This window comes from Stegodyphus dumicola, chromosome 1, assembly GCF_044657685.1.
Source record: "Stegodyphus dumicola isolate Sdum_Otavi_A_Nest chromosome 1, ASM4465768v1".
Lineage (NCBI taxonomy): Eukaryota > Metazoa > Arthropoda > Arachnida > Araneae > Eresidae > Stegodyphus > Stegodyphus dumicola.
The window spans coordinates 53881043-53907456 of NC_140768.1; the positions used below are offsets into that span (position 1 = coordinate 53881043).

General features: G+C 32.0%; 1 protein-coding gene across 1 annotated transcript in view; it reads left to right on the forward strand.

Annotated features, from left to right (window-relative positions):
- The window catches only part of Cdc5 (cell division cycle protein 21), a 92496-nt gene that overhangs the window by 16393 nt on the left and 49689 nt on the right, over positions 1–26414 (forward strand). The window contains exons 2-4 of the mRNA XM_035357824.2: positions 5047–5150; positions 17560–17721; positions 23497–23627. Coding sequence (XP_035213715.1) covers positions 5047–5150; positions 17560–17721; positions 23497–23627 — 397 coding nt within the window. The remainder of the gene's footprint in view (positions 1–5046; positions 5151–17559; positions 17722–23496; positions 23628–26414) is intronic.

The window sequence follows — 26414 nt, forward strand, 5'->3', positions numbered from 1 at the left end:
TGACTCCCTACTAAACTGTAATCCTAAATCTTGCGGTATACACTTGTATAGAATAGGAAGTAATAGATTGCCATAAGAATTAATATCTAATGTCTCTAAACTTCTTGTTTGAACCCTTATTTCATCATGTAATTTTCTTAAACTGGATACATCACTTGAACAACATACTGGCTCTGGCTCCAAAGCTAGGAGAATGTTCATATGCGCCCTAACTAATATTTCTTTTTTCCCAAATCTGTCAGTCAAGATTTCGATGGCCTTTTTATAGTTTTCTCCTATTAATGGCTTATAGATTTTGCATCTGAACTGATGAGTAAAGATCTTAAATAGTTAAATTTCTCAACATCTTGAAGCTTATTGTTTTCGTGAATGGCAGCTTTATACTGAGCCCAAAATTCAGTAAATTTACATAAATCGGCGTTGAAAGTTTCTAAAGTAATGTGAGGTAATTTAGTATTATAATTAGTTTTGATTTCCGAAACTTGTGAAATTGTTCCGGTTTTACCCACATTTTGAATATATCTATTGACTTTCGATTAACATCTAATGATGGATTCGCTGTATTCTAAACAATGTTCTACCTCTGTCTCTAATTCCTGAACAGTGCTTTGAGCATTAATAACTTCATCATATTTTAACAAGCTCTCTCGATTAACAGTGAAAGTGATTCCTGCAACACTTCTAGGTTCAGATTCTTGTTTTGCAATTCCTCTTCCAATTTCCTTATTAATTTTGTTACACTGGTACGAACCGAACCTCTAATTTTTCTATTTCTCTCGATAGTTTCTTCAAAACACATTTTCAAAGATAAATTGCATGCAGATAAAAATGAAATGGCTCACCTTCGGGTCTGATGCTACCAAAAACTTGATGTATGTAATAACTTACTCAATATTCCATACGTGGCATAGGTGGATCTTGATATGTTATGATACCAAATAAAGACATTTTCCTTTAACTAAAGCTATTTATGAAGAGAAGACTATATACAAGTATTATATACAGATTACAGAATATCTATTTTATACCACTCTCAAAAACTCTCATCAATCTCTCAACTCTCTCTGGTGAAAACTTTTAATTAGCTACACATACGGGCGGCGCAGCACCCTCTATCTCTTTTCTGTACAGTTCTTTTGAACAACAAAGTCAAATTAATATTACTAACGCCATCTGTTTATTAGTCCTGAGACTTATTGAACGATGTATTAACGTTAGATTTTTCTCTTTCCAACTTGTGAGGTTATCTGTCAGTTGATAGAAAATTCTCTGTTATTATCTCAGTGCATTTCATATCTGTTATAGTGAAAAGAGCTCTAGAAATAGAAACATTTTTAGTTTCATAGCTTGAAATCATTCCTAAAGAGTAGTTTTAACATCTCTCGATTTTCCAGCTTTTTGCTCTTCCTTCAGACATTTGCATTTTTATTAGTTCATCAATTATAATTCTTTTTTTAAGTAAATTACACAATGTTTGGGGAATTGTCATTTTAAATTCATTTTTTCTCTGGTGGCACTTGGCGAAAACCTCAAAATCTTTAAACTATTTATCTTTTCTTTCAGGCTTAAATATTTTCGCTTGGCTTTTTCAATGTGTAAACTAAGCATAAAACATATTAAAAAAAATTATTCTTCCAGCGATTTATTCACTTTCAAAAATCATATTTTTAGCTAGTAGAAATACAGCACTTAATCTGTTAATTTGATTTGTCGCTTCATGATTACATTCATGACTATTGCTTTCTTTGCCTTTTCTATCAGAAAGGAGCGCCTACAGTACCATTCCCTTTCCATTCAAAGATGGTCAATGTAAAGCTAGAAAGCTTTTTATGAATTTTTTAAATTCACTGTGAATATAATATGTGCATCTCAAAGGGAAGATGTTTAATGAATAAACGTTAAATGGGATGTAGAAGTTGCATTTCTTATCAATTTGTATTCAAGAAAGAACAAACTGAACATATACAAGACATTTGTTTTTATTAACTTTCAATAAGGAAATTAGTCACTCTGAACTCCATTGCAAATGAATAGCTTTGAAAACAGTGTCTTACGAATTGGGGGTGTAGAAAAATTTCTGTCAAACCTGTGCTAATGAAACACTACATACCTGAACGATAACTAAGCCAAGATCTACAATAAAGAAATGTATGAACTACAAACTATGTTGATATTATGACACTGAAGAATTAGTCATTTTCTGAGTTTAATAAATGGCGTTTTTTCTATTGATCAGTATGTATTTGTTTTGGTTCCTGGTAATTGGAATGTTTTAACCTTCCAGCAAGTGCACTTGGCAATTTTACATGAGCACATGTGCATCGTAATTTTTACAACATCCATTATTTTACCATTTTTTGCACGAAAAACAGCATAAGTGTGTGAATATTGATAATAAATTTGTTAAGAAATAAAATATTAACCTTATTATTGCAAAATACAAATGATGTCACATTCAAATGAAAGTAAATTATTTTTAAATGCTTATATTAGTCAGGTCGAAAGGCAATTATGTATTTCATTATAGAAACTTTTAAATTTATTCTTTAATAACTATATTTTAAACTCCAATCTAGTTTTAATATTCATCTGTCCTGTTTTGTTTGTTTATCATCGAATCTAAGACAACTTATCAGAAATAAAAATCTCTTGTAGCTTATCACATCTCTTGTTATTTCAGTTCCAGTGCCATCACTTGACAACAATTCTTTTACATTTACATGCTGTCCTTTTTTTTATTCCCATCGTAAATAACAATCCAAAGTGTGTTATCATTGAGGTGCCAAAGTGTGCATCTTGAGGTAGCAGTGCAGTCTCTGTTTCTTGAGTATTTGCCTTTTAGCAAACTTATATATTTATTTGTACATTCCAAAATTTCATCAAGCGTATTTATATCAGTTATTTTAAAAAATGATCCTATTTCATCATTTATATCCTTGGCATGGTTTTAAGGCCAGGTAGCACTTTCACAATATTCATCTTATTCAACTTTGAACAGTTTGCATACTTTTTCGCCACTTAGAAGATTTATCCTTACAAACATATAATCATTCTTTTTTTCTATATTTCTATATTCATCCAAAATTTATTGTTCTGATTCACTGCTGATATTATTTATCTCTATATTTTCTTCACACAAATCGCTATTGTTCTCACATCCAAAAGGTTTCCTTGTCGTCTTTTTCTTCATCAGATAATTTTTGAAGAATGCTAGAAAAATCAGCCGGTCGCACATATTTTTTTACCATGAAAACTGATATAAAAAATATAGAGTCGAATTTATACAAATTAAAATAATACATGTCAATTAATAACACAAAATTACAAAATATTTGAGAAAAAAAGTTTCGAATTTTAACCCACTAACGCGTGTGTGTCACAGTTTTTATGAAGAAGCTGCCGTGTAGCACAAAAGCCCAGTAAAAATAAAAGAGGTGCATATGACTTCTTTTGGCACATTCCATGCAGTGGGGAAGGGTTGAAAGGAGGAATAAAAATGAAATTAAATGTCTCAGCTGCGATATGTGAAAAAGTTCATTAAAAACCGAATTTGTCATAAACTTTGTGCATGATGCTTGTGCTGGAAGGTTAAGTGGATGATTTTATTAACCTTTGAGTCTAATAAGTGGCAAGTACTATAGTTAAAAATAGATGTAACTGTACTTTAGAAAAGAAATAGAGCTATTTCTGTAATATTTTCTGTACTTATTCATCATATGTATAGCAATCTTTTTTATTGAAAATAAATATTTATAAAAAATTGCTTGGCAATATTATCCGCATTCACAGTAGTGCTCTCATGTTAAACTGCATAGCATTATGAGTGGTATACACTAAAGAAACAAAACATTATGACCACGTACTTAATAACGGTGGTATATAATATATCCTGATAACGTTCACCTGTGAAAGACAATGTCACGCATACCAGGAGTCCCATTTCAGCCCATGTGAACGCTCCCCAGACAAGCATACCATTTCCACCAACTTGGAGAGTCCCCTGCTGTTAGGAAAGATCCATTGCTTCATGTTACACCATACACGTATTCTGCCATCAACCCATACACGTACTCTGCCATTGGCTGTCAATGTAAATCTTGACTCATCACTGCAGGTAATATTTTTCCACATCTTGATGGTCCATTGATGATGTTCACACTCCCATGCTAATCATTACGCCATGTTTTGTCAGCAGAGGGACTTTCGTAGGACAATGACTCCTGTACCACATTGAGAGGAAATGGTTTTGTATGATGTGACAGCGTACACATTGCTGTACGCCATTGTTAAATTGACTGGTGATCTGTTGCATTGTGGCCTGTCTATCCACTGTTACAGTGTGGGCTAACTGCCGATGACCTCAATCATCCACTCGTTGTCTGCGGCAGTTGACACTGGCAGGAATGATTTTACTGGAATTCACATACTCACACACACCCTTGACACAGTGCTGTGTGAAAATCCAAATGTCTGCACTACCTCTGAAATGGAATGACCCTTATGATTTGGCCACATCAAATAGGCTTAAGTCTGTAATCTTACCCATTTTGCTTTTGACTTTTACTGGTAACGTGAGCAGCACTCCTTATCTTGTCAAATTGCTGCCTACATCATTTGCAAATCACTTTTGGGCTTGCACACAACTCAGAATTGGCATAATGCAAGTTATCCCTTATTCAATATTGCTCTTCAGTCTATATGTAATATTTAATGAGTTGTGTATCATAATACACAAAACATAATTCAGAAGCTTTTGTATATCTAATAGATCAGTTACAAGATTTAACAATTTCCCCCTCCTCTCTTTCTTCATTTCCTTTGCATTTTGTAAAGTTAATGAAATTTAAAGTTTTGAAATGAATGCTATCAATATTGAAAATTCTAGGATTCAAATTACTAATTTTGGAATTCCAGGTTTAAAGAATAGTTTATTTACTTTTTGTTATATAATGCTTAAACTTGCTCATATTTTTTTTTATTTATTATATAGTTATTTTATTTTTGAATAGTCTGGAAGAGAATTTAATAATTTTTCTGTTATTTTAGGATGAAATACTTAAGGCTGCTGTTATGAAATATGGCAAAAATCAGTGGTCTAGAATTGCATCTCTCCTTCATAGGAAATCAGCTAAACAATGTAAAGCCAGATGGTATGATATTCTGCTTTTTCATATATAATCAGGATTTTCATTTATTATTTGAACCCAGTGTTCTCATGTATCGAGCATAAGTGCTTTATAATTAAAAAAAATACCAGCATATGTTTAAAAAAAAAAAAGCTCTCAGACAGCATTTTAAATTTAAGAAATTACTCTTCAGGTAGTCAAAATAAAGTAAGTATTAAAGAAATGAGTTGGTTAATGATACATTAATGACTTCAGTAAGAACGAAGAAAGAACTCCAATAAATGACTTCATTGTGGAAGAAGAGGCATTTATACTACATGGGAAGGATAATAATGGAAGTGATTTTTTAGGTAGTACAGGGTGCGGCAGCATTTATAGTGGGATATTAAAAACACACCATAAGGCAGTAACTGAAATATATTTATTACCTCTTAAGTCAATTAATAGTTATAAAGGTATGCCATTTACTAACGTGTAAGTCATTGTCCATTGCGTGGATTACTTTTTGAATATGATGTCTGTCAAATGATGCCTCCTCTGCACAACACATTCTTCTAGGCGGCGTTAAAAGCTTGCCATTAACTCGGCATAACATATTCCCTGGGACATTGCCGATGGCAGTTCTGATGCGATCTTTCAACTCAAGAATGGTGGCACAACGTGTTCGGAAAACTTCTTGTTTCAGGTGGCCCCAAAGGGAAAAGTCTGCACATGAAAGATCAGGTGAGCGAGGCGGCCAGGAAATGTCACCAAAACGGGAAATTACACAAAATAGGAAATGCAATGGTCCATCCATTTGGAACTTTCCCATGACATCCCAAGTTGAAATGTTGCCGAAATAGACGCTGGGTAGCAATAACAGAGTAGTTATTCTTGAAATAACTTTCAACAGCAAAGGCACAATGCTGTGCATTCCACTGATCCATATCATTGTCACACTTGAAATGGCAGCTCACGAATCAGTCAATCAGTACACGAATGCTGCACGAGCTGGCGTGCATTCATGCAGTACGAGCTGGTGTGCATTCATGCATTACGAGCTGGCATGCATTCATGCAGTATGAGCTGGCGCGCATTCATGCAATACATCATTGTACTATGCAAGTCAAATAATGCTATAAACGCTGCCGCACACTATAGTGTCATTGTATCAAAGAAAAGGAATGTTCTGATTGCCTTTTAAATTATGCATTTTGAACTCAAACTTTAATTTCATATTGCTAAATGAAGTACTAATTTTCATGATAAAAACACTTAGGGAATGTTTAGACCAGTGTTTCTCAACTGGTGGTACGCAAGAGGAAAATAGGTAGTATGCAAAAAACAAAGTATTTTTAACTATTGAATTCAAAAATTAAGTAACCCAACATTCTGTTCAAGTTTTTTCTCTAACAGTCCTAAATTTATCAATCTGAGCTTTGTTCATAATCAATAGCCGCTCATAGGTTTTAGCAAAATAATCTGTTTTTATTTCCGGAAATGTTCTTTTATCCGTAGTCATTATAAAATTTGTCATAAATGAAGTTTTTAAAAGGAGTAATAAAAATAGTTGATGTATTTAATAGGAAATATAAGTAAGGTCCTACAAAAAGATAATGATGTCTCTTTAAAGATAATGGTGTCATTAATTCTTTCAGAGTTGATTGATTTATTGGTATGTCTACACTTTACGTCACCGCCATTTCCAAGCTCATACTGCCAGGCGTGTGCCAACCCTAATCGGCATCGTCGTGCAAATGTTTAGCGAGCGCCTTTATGTAGTGACGATGTTAAAGGGACATTGTTTATAGTTAACATTTAAAATGAAGCATTATAAACATAATAATGTGAGAAACCAAAAAAAAATTACATTTTATCTTCTGTCTAAATATGCAAACATTTTGTGCTTTGTTAAACCCATACTCAAACATATTTATTGAAGAATTATACATACATTTATGTTATAAAAAACCGCCCAACCGGTGTAGTGGTTAGCATTGCCGACTGCCGTGCCAAAGGGCCCGGGTTCGAATTCCAGAGAAAACATGGATATTTTTAAATGTATTATGTACATGCGACATGGGGGACACTCTAAATAGGCAAGGCGAAAATCCTCTCAAAAAGTTGCTGGTAGGGGAAGAGGGGTGGGAGACGTTCGGACCCATTTCCCCCCAGGGTGCTTTCCGTCAAATTTGGGGCCAAACTGAGCTAAATTGCACTGTAAGGTGCTTAAGACTGTAGCCAATGACAGGCATATTTGCAATCCTTGCCATGAAAAATTTTGTGGGCTTGAGCTGACTATAGGTCAGACAAGTGAGCATTAGTCAACAACAACATGTTATAAAAAGTAACACTGCAAGGAAAGCGAAATAATATACTAAACGCATTGGATACCAAATATATTGCTGAATACTATTTATTATCTTAAAATTAAAAACAAATTAATATACAGTGTCTCCCAAAAGTGTTTGTACACTTATGGTTTTCATTGAAATAGGGCTCTATCCATTAATTAAAAGTAAACATTCTGAATGAGATTTTAATAATAAGATCTATAATCTATTCGTAACAAAATAACATGAAATATTTTTAAAATATAGCAAAACTTTATTTTTAAGAAATTAATAATAAAAAAAGGACAAACATTTTATCTCACAAAAGTCTTTGTACACTTAAAAAAAATCTTGATATTTTAGTAAATATTTTCCTTTTTTGTTAAATTAATATTTAGTAGGATATTCTTGAGCATCCACAATGCTTTTAAACGTCTGGGAATTGATTTTACTAGTTTTTTTTTTTTTTTTTTGTAATTTCTGTATCAATCATCCATTCTTCCATCATGACTGTTTTGAGTTCGCTTTTCGTTTTGATGTCATGTTTTTATACTTTAACCTCCAATTCTTTCCAAATGTGTTCTATGGCGTTTAAATCTGGAGACTGAGGTGATGTTTTAAAAACCTGTGACAATTATAGAGACACCACAGACGAACGTTTGGAGCCGTATGCTTAGAATCGTTATCATGATTAAAAATAAAGTTGTTTCCAATACCCAAATTTTGGGCTGATAAGTTTAAATTGTCTCTTAAAATATTTAAATAAAGAGAATGATTCATTATGCCATCGATAAATACCAAATTACCTAGTCCTAATGCTGCCATGCACCCCCACACAAGAACACCTCCACCGCCATGCTTAACCAGGGTTCGTACTTAAGTCCTTAAAAGTCCTTAAATTTTTTTAAATCGATTTTTGGTCCTTGAAAGTTCTTAATTTTGGCCAAAATCAGTAGAAGGTCCTTAATTTTAATCATCTGAAATTTCTCTGTTTTTACGACTGCCATTTTGAGTGTGAATTAGCATTTTGGAGGAATATTTCTGGCATTTCACTGACGTATATGGTTCTCTTTTGAATGGGTTCATGGGTTATAATTTGTTTCTATTTCTAATATAAATGATGGGATACTCGAGTTTCTAAGCAAGAAGTGAAACGTAAGCATTTCGAAATTCATTTTTTTCTAATAAAGAGCTCTTAAACAACTTTTCGCTTTTGGGGTTGTGAATTCTTTTATTAAATGGTTCTAAATTTGACAACTTGTCAACATTTTGGCAAGTTTAAGATCAGTTTCTGTAGAAAATTTTTAATTCTGAGATCTGAGAATTTTTTGGCGATTTTTTTAAAGCATAACATTGATAAATTTCATTAAAATAATGGTAACATATTAGAATTATATTTAAAAAATAACATTAAAATAAAATATTTTTATTTTTCGCTGTCATATTATAAAGTTTCATTTTGGCAGCTTATTATACAATATTTTAAATCTGAAAAATAAAGAAGGTATATAGCTATAAAGCATAATTTACAAAACAGCTCTTAGTAAAAGCAAAATTAGCTATGTAATTCATTAAAATGTCTTCTTTTTAATTTTTTCATAGTAAGCGTTTTTCCCATGTAATTGTCTCAGATTACATCATCTAACACCCATCAAGTAACCATCAAGTAAAACTTATTCTTTGCATCTACTGAGACTTATATATAAAACAACTTATCCCCTCTGCCGCTTTAATGGCTTATTGGAACCTTAAAGTATATTAACTGGGTTACAGCCCCTGGAACTCTACACAAAGCTATGACATTAACTGCATTAAGCAGAGCTTGACTAACTTTTAACACTTGCCAACCGTGCCTACATCAGGCCTTTCTGGTTTGTTCTAATCAGCAGGTCTCTCTATAGACAAGCAGCAGAGGGACAATATCCAGTCTTTTGGTTATGAATCATGCTGATTATGATCTCACTTCTCATTTTAACCTATGCTGTTTGACATAAAATCTCCCTACTATTTGCTAAACCTTTAGACTGACCAAGTATGTGACAAAAAAAGACACACACACACACATATATATATATATATATTTATTTAAAAAAAGCATAAAGCTTACTATTAGTAAAACATAAATATCTCTTATCTTCTTTTAAATATGTCCAAATATTATAAGTGTAAAATATTTAATGCTACTTGATAAACCAAGTATCAAGTAGCATTAAAATATTTAATGCTACTTGATACTTGAAGTTTATTTTATTCTCAAACTTAATAATAATTATGTTAGTTAATTCATGTTTAGTAGTAATGCATACTACTTAGGGATCTATTTTATTTTTAGGATGGTATTACAAAAGTGAAATTCAGGCATAGAATAATATTTTTAATTGAATTTATTCAGTTCTCATTTGCTCGTAGGTCCTTAATTTTTTTCATTAATGGCCCTTAAAAAAGTCTTTAAAAGTACTTAATTTCCGTGCGCAGAAATGTGTACAAACCCTGTTAACTGTTCCAACTATGTTCTTAGAATGAAGTTCCTCGTTTTTTCTTCTCCTTACAGTTATTCTACCATTGGAACCAAAAATGTTAAATTTGCTTTCGTCAGCAAATAGGATATTATTCCAGTACATTTTGAGTACATTTATCATTGATTTTGCGAATGAAATCCTAAGCTTTCTGTTTTTCTCACTAACAAAATTTTTTTACGGGCATAAAACCCGTGTAATTCAGCTTCTGAGAACTCGTCGAATCGTTTAAGATGAAATTGAAGTAGAAAACTTTGCATTAAATTCTGCAGAAACTTTTACAGCACTCAAACGTGGGTTTTTCACAAATTTTCTAATAATAAATCTCTTATCATGTTTAGTTAACTTTCTCAGTCGACCTTTTCGTACCTTGTTTTCAATCTGATTTTCTTCTTTAAAGCGTTTTATCACATACTGCACTGTAGAATAGGATAAATTAACTAATTTAGCGATATTTCGAATTTACCACTACTATGGTGAAAAATTATCAGTTTTTGAATGCTGTTTGTAATTTCTTTACCATTGCGACCCATTTTTCAATAATAAATAGAATATTATGAAGTAAACAATAAAAAATTAAAGCAAACAATTTTTTTTTTTAAATGCCACCACAATGCAAAAATTAAAAAAAGCGGCAAATGATAATTCTAAATTTCTTTTATCCAAAAATATTTCAGTGTACGAAGACTTTTGTGAGATAAAATGTTTGTCATTTTTTGATTATTAATATCCTAAAAATAAAGTTTTGCTATATTTAGCTATATTTAAAAAATATTTCGTGTAATTTTGTTACGAATAGATTATAGATCTTATTATTAAAATCTCATTCAGAAAGTTTACTTTTAATTAATAGATGGAGCCCTATTTCGGTGAAAATCGTAAGTGTACGAACGCTTTTGGGAGTTACTGTACATATCTAATAAGTTTGCACTGAATAAATTTTTGTTCGCAGAGTAGTTTACAAACTGTGATTACAACAGGGCACAAAAACTGCTCTAGGACTGATATAGGGATATATCCAAAATTCTTTTCTGCACACCACTAAGTTGTTGACAGCAATATAGCTTACGGTTTCAAGTGGCGATGCTACATTTTCTCCAAAAGTTTGCAAAAACTGTAGTTCATGCATAAGATCTATACTATTTATATCGCTCTGATTTTTATCAGTTAATGCTTTTTGCAGTTTTTGATATAAGTTGAGCTTATCTTGTAAATATATGTGAACGGAAATACGTGATGCCGTACGTATGTAATGGAACAGGGGTCGCTGTAGACGCGTTCGAAAACTGCTTAGTCCTTACTTTGTGTCTACTGTTGCAATCGTAGTAATTTGTGCAGCATTTATTTATTTATTTATTTATTTTGGTGGTTGCTTGTTGTTATTGTTAGTCTACATAAAAAAAGGTAAGTACAGTTACGTACTATGTTAAACTTAGGTAAGCTTTTTAATTCAGAAAAGCGACGATTTGAGCATAATTACTCGAAAAATATATATATTTACATGAACCATTTTTTTATTAAACTAAAAATTATTATCTTGTGAGAAGAAAGGATTGACATATTTATGGAGTACCACTGAATTTAAAATATACGTATTTGAGATTTGAAGTGAAGTAAAAATATGCAAGGTATTCTGAAATCAAAAATTGGCCATTTTCTGATTTTTATCTATGTGGAAAACTGAAGACAAATATTTCGTTATTTCATTACATCTTAAATACATACTTTAAATTTGATTTATTTACTTTATTAAACAAAAGAGTACCTCCTCCTCTTTGAATTATCTAGAATCCTCCTTGAATTTGATCGAATAGTTCATATATTTTCAAAGCAATGGTTTAAGCTACACTCACTTTTCAGAAGTAAGGTAGAATATTTCAAACAGATAACTTTCCGAGTGCTTTAAAGAAGAAGTGCTTTATGCAATAGTTCTTATAATAGTTATTTTTTACTTTCATATTTACTTCCACTTTTTCTGTTTTCAATTTTCCCCATATATAGGAAGGAATATATAGAAAAACAGAAAAAAACTATCAGAGTATTAGAATGTAATGAAGAAAAAGAAAGTAACAGGAAGACATAATAGACCAGAATTTAAAAATTACTCAGTTTTTCCAAAACCCAAAGTATACCCAAGCTGACACTACTAGCACTAGTTTGTCCATCAACGTCTCAGCTACCATTGAAATTACCAAAAGAACCTAATAATCAGAAAGAGTTATCAAGTGTTTTCACCTGGGAATTACCTTTAACTTCATTGCAGCCGGTCGAAGAAAATAGAAGAAATACACGCATTTGCTTGTGCCTGATGATTCCGGATTATGCCTAAGTTCATCATTGCCATCCCAAGTTCAAACCTTAATAGAAAATGGTCCTGGATGGTTCAAAACCTAGTTTCGAGTTTCAGTTTCCCAAAAGACAAAAATGGATGTAAATTTTTTTAGATGTATTTTTGTAGAATCTTGCCAAATAACGAAAGAGTTAATCAGATTTCTTAGAATGATTACGAAATAATAAACCTGTTAATTCGGAATTTAAAATTTTATTCAAAAAAGAGACTAAGCATTGGCGTGATGTTATTGAAAGAATGATCTCAGTCATTCAGTTTTTAGCCAAACAAAACAGCCTTCCAGGTTTCCAATAACAAATTCTTTGAAAGAAATAATAATTTTTTAAAATGTATAGAAATGATCACAAAATTTGACCCTATTATGTGTGTATATATTAATAAAATTTAAACTAAACAAAAATATAGCTTCATTAGCTTGGAGATAAAATTCAAAATAAAACAACTAGTAGCTTGGAGATAAAATTCAAAATAAAACAACTAGCGTATTGGGGGATAATATTAAGCAAGTTGTTTTAAATAAGGTCAAACAGGCAAAGCATTTTTCTGTTTTACTTGACTGTACTCCTTATGCCAGTCATCAAATATCAAGAGCAAATATCAATTTGTATGAGGTATCTTAATTTAGAAAATACAGACATGAGTATTGAAGAAAGGTTTTTAGTATTTTCTGTTACAACACATACGAACAGTGAAGACAAACAACATTCTTATTAAAGACTTTAAGAGAAAAATGGTTTAGATATTAGTAATTTATGCGGCCAAGACGACGACAGTGGTTCAGACATCAGAGATAAACAGTTTTCAAGTAATTATGCTCAAATCGTTGCTTTTCTGAATGAATAAGTTAACCTACGTTTAACGTAATGTGTAACAGCACTTACCTTTTTTTATGCAGACAAACAAGCAATAACAAGAAGCAATCACAAAAAAAGTAAATGTCGCACAAATTACTACGATGGCAACAGTAGACACAAAATAAGGATTAAAAAATTTGTCGAATGCGTGTACCCTTACATATACATCGGCATCAAGTATTTTGACGTTCAAATAAGACAGAAGAGACAAACTCCTGCTCTGCTTATAACTTTCGGTCAAATAAGACAGTGTGCTAGGAGGAAGAAGCACTCAGACCTGGCAAGCTCAAGGCACCCTTAACACAATTAAACTCCCCAACCCCTAGAGGCGATCCAAGAAACCGCTAACCTATTGGTCTAGCCGATGAGCTAAGACTAAGCTGAGTCAACAGGAATAATCAGCAACTCGCATTCCACGTCCCCATTCTGGAGGGATGGTAAAAACATTTTCCATCAACAGGGGCTCCAACCCAAGACAACAGAAAGAAGTCACTTAAACACTGGACCACCAATCCGTCCTGCTAAGACTATGTCATGGTATACAGATGTCAGCTTTAGGCACACCCAGGGGGGGACAAAAGAAGGATATGAATATGCAGTTTTGAGGCTCTAGGCGCGGACTGGAAACCTCAAACAGTTTAAAGGCTCGCTGAATTCGCCAACTCCATCGATGGGGATTTTTCGTCCCATCGATGGAATGACCATGAATATCTGATTATATAGCTTCACCACAATCAACAGAACGTACAAGACAGTACCATACTGTACCTGCCGAGCCTGAAACAGCCATTGCCAGTGATGACTCCAGTCATGTGAGACTGATTTTAAACACACGTGGCCGAGACTGCCTAGGTACAGATCCTAATCAGAAGCTTTCTAGATTTTACTTGAGTCGACCTGCGGAGGAGTATGCAAATAAGACAAGAATTTTCCTGTTTAGACAGACAGCGAGACGAACTGCTTGTTTTAATGACAGCCCGGCGCCTTTTTGCCTCGCTGCTGTCCCTTGCGCCTATTGTCAGTGCTGGCTTGCATATTGCTCTATTTTCAATTAGAATAATTTTTTACGTTGATTTGCTGTATTTTGTCTTCTTGTTGCTTTGCATTCCTTATTTTTCTATGCGATTGAAGAATATTGTCGTTTGTTTTTGAAGAACTCTTAATATGTTGTACATTTAAATAATTGAAAAATAATAAAACAAACCTAGTTTTTCAAAATGGAAAAATGGCTAGGATTGACTAAGTGGAAAAGTGACGATTCACAATTGATGGATCTAGAACAATCTACTAGCACTAAGAATATTGAAAAGAAAAGACCGTCAGCCTCAATGTCCTGTTTGTGGTGCACTGTTATTCATTCTAATTATGAAACCGTCGTTTGTTAAAAGATGTCCTGAATCTAAGCATGCCAGTTTAAAGGATAAAACTGAACAATATTATCAGAGTTCAAAAATAGTAAAAAAACAATGAAAGGTTTTGTTATTTCAAGTGAAAAAGCTTTGGAAGCTAGTTACGTAAAAATTGCCAATACTGGGCAGGCTCACATTATCGAAGAAAACCGTATACAGTCAAATACCAAAAATCCGCCGATCTGAAATCGGCGTTGCCTCTCAAAGTATAAACATTCAGTTTATAGATTCCAGGAACCGCAATATTGAGTACGAAATATTGAAGAAAAAATACTTACCGAATAATGATGTCATAATTACCGAATAATAATGAGTCATAACGGAAATACCAAATTATTGACATCATGATAAAAGATTTTTCCCCTCTAATCTGCATCGAGGTAAAAAAGCAGACAATTCACTCAACTCTTCTTTCAAGTTCACGATTCACATTGTATTTTCTGAGCTTTGTTATTTCACGAAATTATTTAGTGCTGCCCTTTTTTTATCCAGATATCTTGTGGATAAATTAAGAATATTTTAAATTTCAGCCCTCTTTAGTACAATTACAGAAAAGAAACGCAATCATGATGTTAGTGCTTGCGACATTGAAAAACGTAAACACGTTGCATTGACGATAATGGAAAAAGTGCAAATTCTGTAAAAAATGGAGGCAGGTGCTACTCCTCAGTTTATAGCAGAATCATATGGAATTGCGATATGATTGTGTATGATATATGGAAAAATAAAGCTGTTGAAATTTTACAGCAACAGTGATTCTAACACCGGAATCCGAAACTGGAATTCTTTGCACGAGGCAAAATTGGCAAACCTTGATCAGAGTTGCCAACTCTCCCGATTTTCGACCGCTCTCCCGCCAACCCGATTTACTATATAATTCTCCCGTTTTCTTATTCTTAAAAATTCTCACGATTTTTATGGAACTTGGCTTAATACTTTGTTATATGAACAAAAAAAAAGGGGGGGGGGTTGGACATCTGAAAGCAATTGAATTTTCTTTAGATTATATCTAAAACAAAACCTTGCGAATTAGATAACTTCTACTTTGTGAGTGAGAGCATATATATATCCAGAAACTTCATTCTCCAGTTCTCCAATGGGCATCGGGCTGAAACAGTCTCTGAAAACCTGAAAATTGTTTTGAATCAAGCTGTGAAGTTCTTAATTTTATTAAAAGCCAAGCTTTAAATTGAAGAATATTTACCTTTTAATGCCAAGAGATGGGCAGTGAACATAAAATGCTTTCGTGCATTCCGAAGTAAGGTAGAGTTATCCAGAGGAAAAGTTTTAGATTGTGTTTTTGAACTTCGATCAGAAATTCAATTTTGCTGTGCGATTCAAAATTTCAATTGAAAAAATATTTATTTAGTGAATTATGGTTGTCACTTTTAGCACATTTTGCTGATAATTTTGAAAAGTTAAATGAATTTAATTTAGGATTACAAGGAAAAAGTGTTAATTTTTTCAGCATTAGAGATAAAGAAAAATTCGACGATAAAAAAACTCGAGCTAATAATCAAAGAATTGGATAATACTGTTTTAAGCTTTTTACCACTTTTAGAAAGTTTTCTAACTGAAAAGTATGTGAAAATTAAAGAACAATCACCAACACTAAAAATTATTCTTTTTCATATAAAAATAATTTCAACACATTTTCCCAAGGATTATTAATAAGAAAACTGGTTTAGAAACCGATTTTGTTCAAATGTACCTGAAATTTTGTCTCGTGGAGAAAAAGAACAATTGACAGAAATTTCCTGTGATCGAAGATTTCAAAAATAACACACTTGTTAACTTTTGGCTGAACCGGAAAAAAATAATTTAAAGGCACTTGAAATAAAGCTATTAAATTTGTATTTCCTTTTTGCATAACCTATTTTTGTGAACAAAGATTTTCTTTCATGTTATAGTATTTGAAAAATAAATGCAGACCAAAATTAAAAATTGATTATAAATTATGGGTAACACTAAGTGGAATAAGACCAGACAAAGAAACTGACCTCTCTTAAATAGACCCAAGTTTCGTACTAATTTTAGAATTAAAGTACTATAACTTAAATTTTTATCATTCAAATGGTAACCAATTTTTAATGTAACGTTTTTTATGTGTGCATATTTAATACAAAAGACAATGAGGTGTGCAAATGGCAAAATATATTTGTATTTTTAATATTTCTATTGAGAAATTAAAAAATAATCATTGTAAAATGTAGTGGTTGTTCTGAAGTTTTTCAGTTTTTGTTTAGATGGTATGCTTTAGTTAAAAGATTAAGAACTGCTGATTTAGACTGTAAGTTCCCATCATTCCATGGATATTGAATGCTGTCTGTTGGGAATTTAAAATTTTGCATTGTTTGCTTCAAAAGTACAAATTTTTCAATAAATGCTGTTGCTTAATTAATTAACATATGGGTTTAGAAAAGTTTTAATGTATTGTATAAGGATGTTAATTAACTAAATATTCTTCTGTATATTTTAAGTTCACAAATTTAGGAAAATCTTTATTTATAAGTTATCATATGTTGCGTATTTATCTTTAAATTATTTAATATCGATACATATAACTTGATGTGTAGCATACAGACTTTAAATTAGCATTGAAATAAGTTAACTGAATAGCCACAACCTTATAATTAATACATACATGTATATCATAGTTATTGCTGCAGTACTTAGTAGTGTTTAAAAACTCGATTTTTAAAAAAATGTAAAGGAGGGTGATTTTATAAAGATTTTTGCCAATGTCAGAAATATTTTTTTTATTCATACTCGTATTTGGTTTTACTGTACCTGATATTTTGCAGGAAAATTGAATTTATTTTCTGTTAAATAACATTTTAATTTTAGTATTTTTTGTTGATCTTTGCAATAACAACAATGCTTATTCTTATTAAACTGATAAACTCTATGAAATCTTTAAATTTACTTATTTTATGTGCATAGAGGGCTAATTAGTTCTGATTCTATAAATATATCATGATTTTTATTTTAGGTATGAATGGCTGGATCCAAGTATCAAGAAAACAGAATGGACACGCGATGAAGAAGAAAAGCTGCTTCATTTGGCAAAACTCATGCCTACACAATGGAGAACTATTGCACCTATTATTGGAAGGACTGCAGCCCAATGCCTGGAGCATTATGAATATTTATTGCAAGTATCTTTACAAAATCTTATTAAAATTCCTGTTTTAATGTAATCTATTAAATGCATTGCATATCAGAATTAAAAGATATTGACATAAATAAAACTTTTTATTTACTAAAAAGGCTAAAAAGATAATTGGGTATAAGCATTAGTTAAAATAAATTACCATGTTTCCAATTGATAAATCTCAATTGAATTTTAATCCAATTTGTTAGAGATGACTTCACAAATAAGCATCGGAAGACATCATGAATAAGTATCATTGTAATCACCACTTCAACTCATCTAGTTATTGCTAAACTAAGATTTATTAAGACACGTTAGAATGAAAAGAAAAGTAAAAAGAATAATCATCAAAACATTTTCATACATTTGTTCTCACCATCGTTTACCTTTTATCTAACCCCCATGTGCTCATCCAGATGTCACTTTAACATAATCTTAGTTACAAGTCCTACATAATTTGGCCATCTGACATTAGATGGTATTACAGTCAGTAAAAATTTTGAAGTGTTTGCTTAAAAGATAAACTCTAAATTTTTTCAAAGCTTGTGTTACAGCTAATGCCTCAAGTTCATAGCTAGTGGTTTTTTTTTTTTTTTTAATCGTATGTATTTTTGTCATGTAACAAACAGAATGGAAACAATTTATCTTTCATAGATCTTTGCCTGAAAATACAACCATAATCGTGGATACTGGCATCAGTGTGTATTTCATTATCGCTGTGCAGATTATAGATACTAAATATGAGTTTTTCACATAACTTTTACTTCAAAAGATTGAAAGCTTTTCTTTCATTGCCACCAAAGTCGTTACCTTTCTGAAGTAGATCAGTTAATAGTTGAGCAATTATGGAAAAATTTAGAATTAATTTACAAAAATAGCCAGCAAGACCAAGGAAACTGCATTTTTGTGACTTACAGTTTGAGGATAATTAATAACAGCAACTGTTTTTATCTAAAAGTTTAACCTAAAATTTTACTTGCTTAACCTAAAAGCCTTCGCGACTTTTAGGTTCAGGATAATTAATAACAGCAGTTCTTTTAAGAGGAGATGTAAACAGTTTACCTTTTTCGATGACATGACTAAAGAATTTAGTTCTACAATTTAAAAGTTAATACTGAATTCTTTCATCTTCAGCTTTAGCAGGAATTATGATATCATCTAGATGCAATAAAACATGACCTTGCAAGCTGAAATTCTTGAAAACAGAATTTACAAATCTTTGAAATACAGAAAGTGAGACCGAAAGGTACACGAAAAAACTGATATTGTTCATTATGTGTGACAAACAAAATGTAACCTCAGCTTTTTTTGTTGACAGTAATGGGGAAGAAAGCATTTTTAAAATTGACTATAGTGAGTGTATGAGCATTTTGTAGTTTATCCAGTAAATCTTCTCTTAATGGTAAGGGATACCAATCTCTAAATATTTTCCTGTTTAATTTACAATAGTCTATACAGACTGTAATACCAACTTTCTTTTTTACTATTACAATTTGATTAAAATATTCTAATAATTGAATAACAATTCAATTAAGCTGTCGGCTAATCAAGTTCGAATTTGTTTATCTACAATGTCTCTTTCGACAGAAAGTAATTGTCTAGGCCTATGAATAATAGGTATTTATCTTTTACCTGAATAGTCATCTCAGTGTTCATAGTTTTGGTTCTGAGATGTCTGTAATCGGAGACAGGATTTTCAATAATCGTAGCATGTTCTTTTGTAGTAGAAACTATTTCTAATTCTGATCTGTTAATAATCTGAATCAGTTTGTTTAACAACATGCTTAGAAATACAAACATCATCTTCATTTATATTAATTTCACCTTGTTTAAGAATATCCATGCCAGATATGGGGTCAAATGACATTACATTTCTGTCTACAGCATAAATATTAGTTGTAAATAATTCTATATCTGTTAAAATGTCAGCTGTAAAATAACCCATTGGTTTAATTTTGGCATTACCGAAGCCAGTTGACATATAAAATACACATAAAGAAGGGTTTCCTGTTTTTTTATAAACAGAATTGTTGCTCCACTTCTGGTATCCCTGATAGCAGCAAGTGATACATCATTAATTTTGATTACTTAACCCCTTAACTGCCACGAAAAATGTACAAGATTCATTTCCCAGTGCCACGGTTTTTCACACAGGCGTGCGTAGTTATGCGAAGTTTTAGGGAAAAAATAAGTGCAAGTTTTACTTTTTAACTTAATTAAACTGTATAGTCTTTGACCACTAGTCCACATTTTTAGTTTGAATTTGACTGTTCTTGTGTAATTACATCAGCATGAGCTGTAATTGATTTTGTTAACATCAGAACATGCCATTTATATTCTAAGTTCTTTTTAAATGAGAAGCTTATTTAAACCTTTGTCTGACATTGCAGTTACTTTCAGACACAGAGATAATTTGCTTCATTTCTGTCAGGAGGTTTCAGACTATTTAACTTTTACCAGATCAAGTAAACCCTCATAGGTACACTGTGGAGAGGTTGCCAAGTTAGGATATAAAGAACACAGAAACTAGTGAGAATATTGGTTTCCATGTTGAGACAAATTTTCTGATTGTTAAAAAAGATGCTTAAGGAGAATTAAATCTATATAAATCAGCCAAAATGTTTGGGAAGACTTCAAATTAAAAAGATGCTTAAATATTTTGTTGAGTGTTGTTGTTACAAAACATAAATGTTTTGTAGCTTTTAATGTATAATTATGCTAATATAGTTTCAGAATCAGTGTCATAAATTACATGTATTTTAAACTGTGAAGTTTTATTAGATTGTGATTTTAATAGGGCTTTTTTAGCAAATATTGTTAAAAATGAATTAAATTTAATAGTGGCCATTTAAATCCATAATGTCTAAATTTGCCTAACTACCAAATTTAATTATTTATAACTAATTGCTTACCCTTGAAAATTATCTCTGCATATTAAAGCGAGTTACTGAATTTCATTTATCCTTACTGTGGTCACAAAATAAAACACAAAAATCTAAAAATTCATGTAAAACTTATTTTTTGCATCTAGCGAAACTTAAAATAATGCAGAACAACTTATCACCTCCAGTTCTTTAGTGGCTTATTGGAACCTTAAAGTATATTACCGGGGTTACAACCCCTGAAACTCTACACGAAGCTACAACACAAACTGCATCAGACAGAGCCCAACTATCTTTCAAAACTTGCCAACACTGCCTACATCAGGCCCTTCAGGTTTGTTCTAATCAGCATGTATCTTAATAGGCAAGCAGTGGTGATAACATCTAGTCTTTTGTTATGAATCATACTGATTATCGTCTGACTTCTCATTTTAAGCTATGCTGCTTGACATAAAACATACCTGCTATTTACTAGCCTCTAGACTGAGCAAGCATGTGACAAAATGAGAAATGAAAAGAAATCAACATAAAGCTAACAAAATGTCACTTATCTTCTTTCAAATATGTCCAACTATTATGAATGTATTATATTTAATGCTACTTAATAAATTTCATAAAGTTAATTTTATTCTATTATTTATTTATTATAATTATTATTTTTATTATTATACTTATTAATAATTATGTTAATTAATTCATATTTTACAATAATGAATCCTACTTATGGATCTTTTTTATTTTTAGGATGGTATTACAAAAGTGAAGTTCAGGCATACATAATAATTTTAATTGAATTTATTCAATTCCCATTTACTCATAGGTCCTTAATGTTTTTCACTAATGGTACTTAATTTCCAATAAGTACCATTAATTTTTCACTAAAAGTACTTAATTTCCATGTGCAGAAACATGTACGAATCCTGGAGTCATAGAATCGAAATATGGGGGGGGGGAATTAGCATGTCATTTCAGGAAAAAGTCCAATTTTGTGTCAAAATGCCTATGTTAGAATGATGCTATATATGAATCTAATATATATCCTAAATCGTGCTTTCAAGACATGAAAAATGCAATTTGAATTTCGTCAATTGGCTCCATAGAACAGGAGATATAAACTGCCCCCTCTTTTTTTGCGCAGTGTGCATTGCTAAGTGGTTAAAATACACTGGTTTCTAAAAATTAGGGGAAATCACAAACATAGTGATAACTCATTAAGAAGTAAGCCAATCCTTATAAAATTTGAATATGTTGTCGAATAAGATTTGCTGAGCAAAACCGCAGTATGCAAATTATCGATGCTGCAGTTAAAATACATTATTTTGCAAGAAGCATAGAATTGCATGTTTCAGAACGAGCCTACAAATTTTGCTGTGACACTGAGATAGACAATTCATAGCGATGACCATAAAGCGTTTGCCCAAAGAAATGCAATGAAGAGCTATTGGGTGACTAGGGGCAGTATAAAATCGGGCAAAAGATGCCCAATGTCTAATTGTCTCAATGTCCTTATGCGGTTCATAGGCTTTGGCAATAGCTTCAATTTCTGACCACAAATTCGGCATCCAGAAGGTTCAGCTAAGGATGACTAATGGCTATAATGAATGCTGATAATTGTTGTTATGTGCATGAAGTAATAGCACGATAGCTCCGATTCATTTTAGATCCTCTTTTGCTGCAGCCACCGGAAGGTTGGTGTTAATGTCAACCATGCTTAGAAGGCTTCACAAAGAAGGTATGTATGTGAGGCGACGTGGCATTTATGTACCGCTAACATCATGCCATATAAGGGAATGTTTGAGGTGGACTATCAACATGTCCACTTGGATAGTTGATCAATGGGAGGCTGTTCTCTTTATGGATTAGTCTAGGTTTAGCCTTAAAAGGTATAATAGGCATTATTAATTTGGAGAGAACTAGGAATGTGTTATCATCCTTCAAGCCTCTATTAACGAGATGCATGCAGAGGAAGCAGTGTCTGTGTTTGGGGCGATATCTCTTTGGTTGGACTCACAGACTTCCATATTTTTTCACTTGAAACTATAAATACTCAGTCTTGTAGAGATGCAACTCTTGATGCTTATGTGTGTGCCCTTATTCAGGGGCAATAGGTGATGATTTTCTGCTACAGGACGACAACGCTAGACCACACTGGTCTCGTATCATGAATGATCAACTTCAGCAGCAAGCAATTCAGCACATGGAGTGGCAAGCTTGATCACCGGAACTGTTTCCTATGAAGCATATTTGGGATGCTGTAGGAAGACATACAGCTGCTCTCAGTCCTCATCTTCAGACATCTGCCACACTTGCAATTGCTTTGCAAGAGCAATGACTCTCACTTTGTACGGAACTAATAGACTGCATCATACATCACTGTATATGCTATATTTCTTCTAGGAAAGTTCTTACTCTCTTTTGAATGTGATTTTCCTATACCAAACTGACATATCTGATTTGTTCATTTTATACATATAGTATTTTCTATAACATCGTAATTGTCTGATAATTCCTTTTCATGTTATTTTTACCCTTTACAATGTGTTGTATACTGTGTTTCAGTTTCATTTAATTGTACATGTAACTTTCTTAATAGTCATCATTTTTGTGATTTTTCTTTAATTATAACCAGTGTATTTTAGCTGTTTGTTACCTGTCTGCATTACTTAAAGTATTTTGTTATAATCAAGAGCCTCCATATTTTGTATAATAAAAAATTAAATGATTTACATTTTTTGTAGCTGGAGTATGCAAATTATATATTGTAGATTATTATAATAAATTTTGATGCTGGGTTTTGAGCAGTCTAACTAATTTTGGAATGTACTCTATTTATTGATGAACATCTATTATTGAATACTGTTGTAAATTCTAAATTTGAATCCTCCTTTTCTAGAGATCAAGCTCAGAGAAAAGAAGAGGATGGTGATATGGCTGATGATCCTCGCAAGTTAAAACCAGGAGAGATCGACCCTAATCCAGAAACAAAACCTGCTCGTCCTGATCCTCAAGATATGGATGAAGATGGTAAGATAAACACAGTAAACTGTATGTAAAATTTGTATTACTGCATTTTGTGGCTTCTTTAGTGTGATCTGAAAGCCTTATTTTGAAGTAATAATATTGTGTTTGTATTTATCTGCAAAGGAAATAATTCAGGGAAAAAATTATTCACTTTGTTCCATTAATTAAGTCAGAAATGTATTGGGGTGTCCTAAAAACTCTTTCAGTTTTTTCCATTAAATTAACCCCTTGGCGTAAAATGATGTCCGGGAGATGTCATTCATTTCATGTGCCATTGTAGACTTTGATGTCTCCAAGACATTGTCTTTGGCCAACAGCATGCAGTTATATTATTATTATTGTATGGCAGTGTAAATTTGAAAATAAAACGGTCTGTTTCTAAGCTTGCACATGAGTGTCCACAGTTGATCCAAAATAAATGGTATATTTTGGATGCATCAACATGTATTTTATTTGTATGTCAGAGGGTTAAAGAAGCTTCCTCCCCCATCATCTAGATAATTTTATAATTCCACTTGCAAAGAGTTCTGATCTTTTTTGCAACAAAATATGACTCTTATGAGATGCAGATTTTACCTGACTAGGAGTTTTGCAGAGCATGAAACTAAAAGTAATCTGACGGTGCAATGCCAGAGCTATATAATGAATGTTTTGAATGGTATACCCGAAATAAGGATGCAAGGTGCCGTATGCACCCACTCAAATTTTTTGTATAAAAATTTGGCGAAAACTAAAGGTAACATTATTTTGCTAATTTTCTTATTGAATGAGGATTTCTTGGATTGCTTTATCTTCTAGTTCCTTCTTCATCAGAAGAAATCACATATGGATATTTTGTTAATGCTTATCCCTATAATTCGCTAAACAGTGATTGAAATTAAAGTATTTGGAGGCCCACAAACAGCCACCTACAATCTTGCTGCTAATCTCTGAATTGAGCCCCAAGCCCCATATGAGATCTCATTTGGAAAAGTAAATAGTTCTTGAAAAAATAATTAAGAAACAATCTTTGATTTCTGTTAGGACTCCGGGCCCTGTTGCTTCAGCAGTCCTTTCACTTCTTTCATTCCATGTGCTATTGAAGAAAAAATGTCACTCTAGTATCCTTAATTAAATAGTATTGTATATCTTCCTTAGCCTTATTCCCTGCTATTCATTTTATAACATTTCTAAATATTAGGCAATAGTTTGATGAAATAGCTTCATCTATCTTTAGGTTATTAGTCTCCAGGCTTGAATTATTCTTAATCTGTGGGATATTGAAGAGTAATATGATTCTGTAATATTAATCATAATCAATTTTATGGTTGAGCAATCCAGAGAGTGACATACTCAACAAATCTGGCTTTTAACCACTATTTTCAAAATGAGTAAATGAAACAGCATTCCCTCTTAAATTATTTTTAAATTGCCACAAAACTAAATTGAAAAGGAAATGCAAGTGACGAAGTATCTCATACTAAGTAATGATGAATGGCAATATTAGAATGCTAAGATTCAAAAGCAGATTGAAACTGATCTGCAAAACCCTACTTCTGAAAGTACTTTTGATTCTAGTCCAGATTCTAATTCTATAAACTAATTCATTCTAAAGCTAATCGTGCAAACCCTTAAGCTGAAATTAAAATTCACCAACAGGAAAAGTATAATTTATCAAATTTTGGAAATTGTAAATTAATTGATGAAGAGAAACTTGATTTTCTTTAAAATATTTAAATTCCGAAACAGAGTATGAGTCTCTAAGCTCATTATTGAAAAATGAAAGTATAAATAGAAAATTTATGAATTTCCATTATCATCTAAAAACCCTTGGCTCACTTATTCTAAAATTAAAGAGGGCATGTATTGTAAATATTAAGTAAAATTTGCCTAGGGGTAGGATGGCCAATCATGCAGTCAAGTTTTAAGGCAATTAGTGGATGATCCATATCATAATCGAAGGTAACATTGTGACAAAAAATTCCATGCTGCCGAGAGAAAAATATGAAAAAATGCAAAATAAAATCCATAAATGCTTGCAATAAAGTAATTTTGGAAAAGATAGTTGACAAAGGGAATGATGTAAATACTTTTCAATCATACCTGATGAAAGTGCAGAAATTTCTTCACGAGGGAAAGCATCCATTTATGTGAGATATATATGAAAGAACTTATAAGAAAACTGTTTTAATGGAAATTTTTGTTCTTGTTTATTATCATATCGACCGTAAAACGATCATTAAGTAGTGCAATATAGCACCAATTATGGATAAGTGTAATGTAACAACACATTCATATCGGCAGTTTTGTTTAAGTTTTGCAGTTGATTCTTGATCAGCCAACTTTTGTTTTTATGAAAAGGATGTAAATTCACTAATTGTCATTGCTTTATTTTTCTCGCTTTAAAAAACTTATTAAAATTTAGAACCTGCCCTTCCCCGAGCAGTGGATTATTTTCATCATCATTTTAAGTCATCACCATAAAAAAAAGTGTGTATTAATGGAACGCAAAATAGTAATAGGCTGTGGGAAGTTGGGATTCAAAGCATTCTGAATAGAACTTCAACTGAATTTGAAGAGTATATGAAAATAGTACAAATAACCGAAAAGCTTTTCACAAAGCACAAAATTGAAGCAAGATGAATACTGATTGTCTATTCCTTAAAGAGGCATTAGTTCCTTCAGAATTCCTGAGAGCGGTTAGTGCAGCTGTGGCAGAATTTCTTCCAGTTTTTATGGTTTGATGGTAGCCCACTTTCATTGCTGATGGGAAAATACATAAGCACTGAAATGCTTTGTAATTTGTACTGT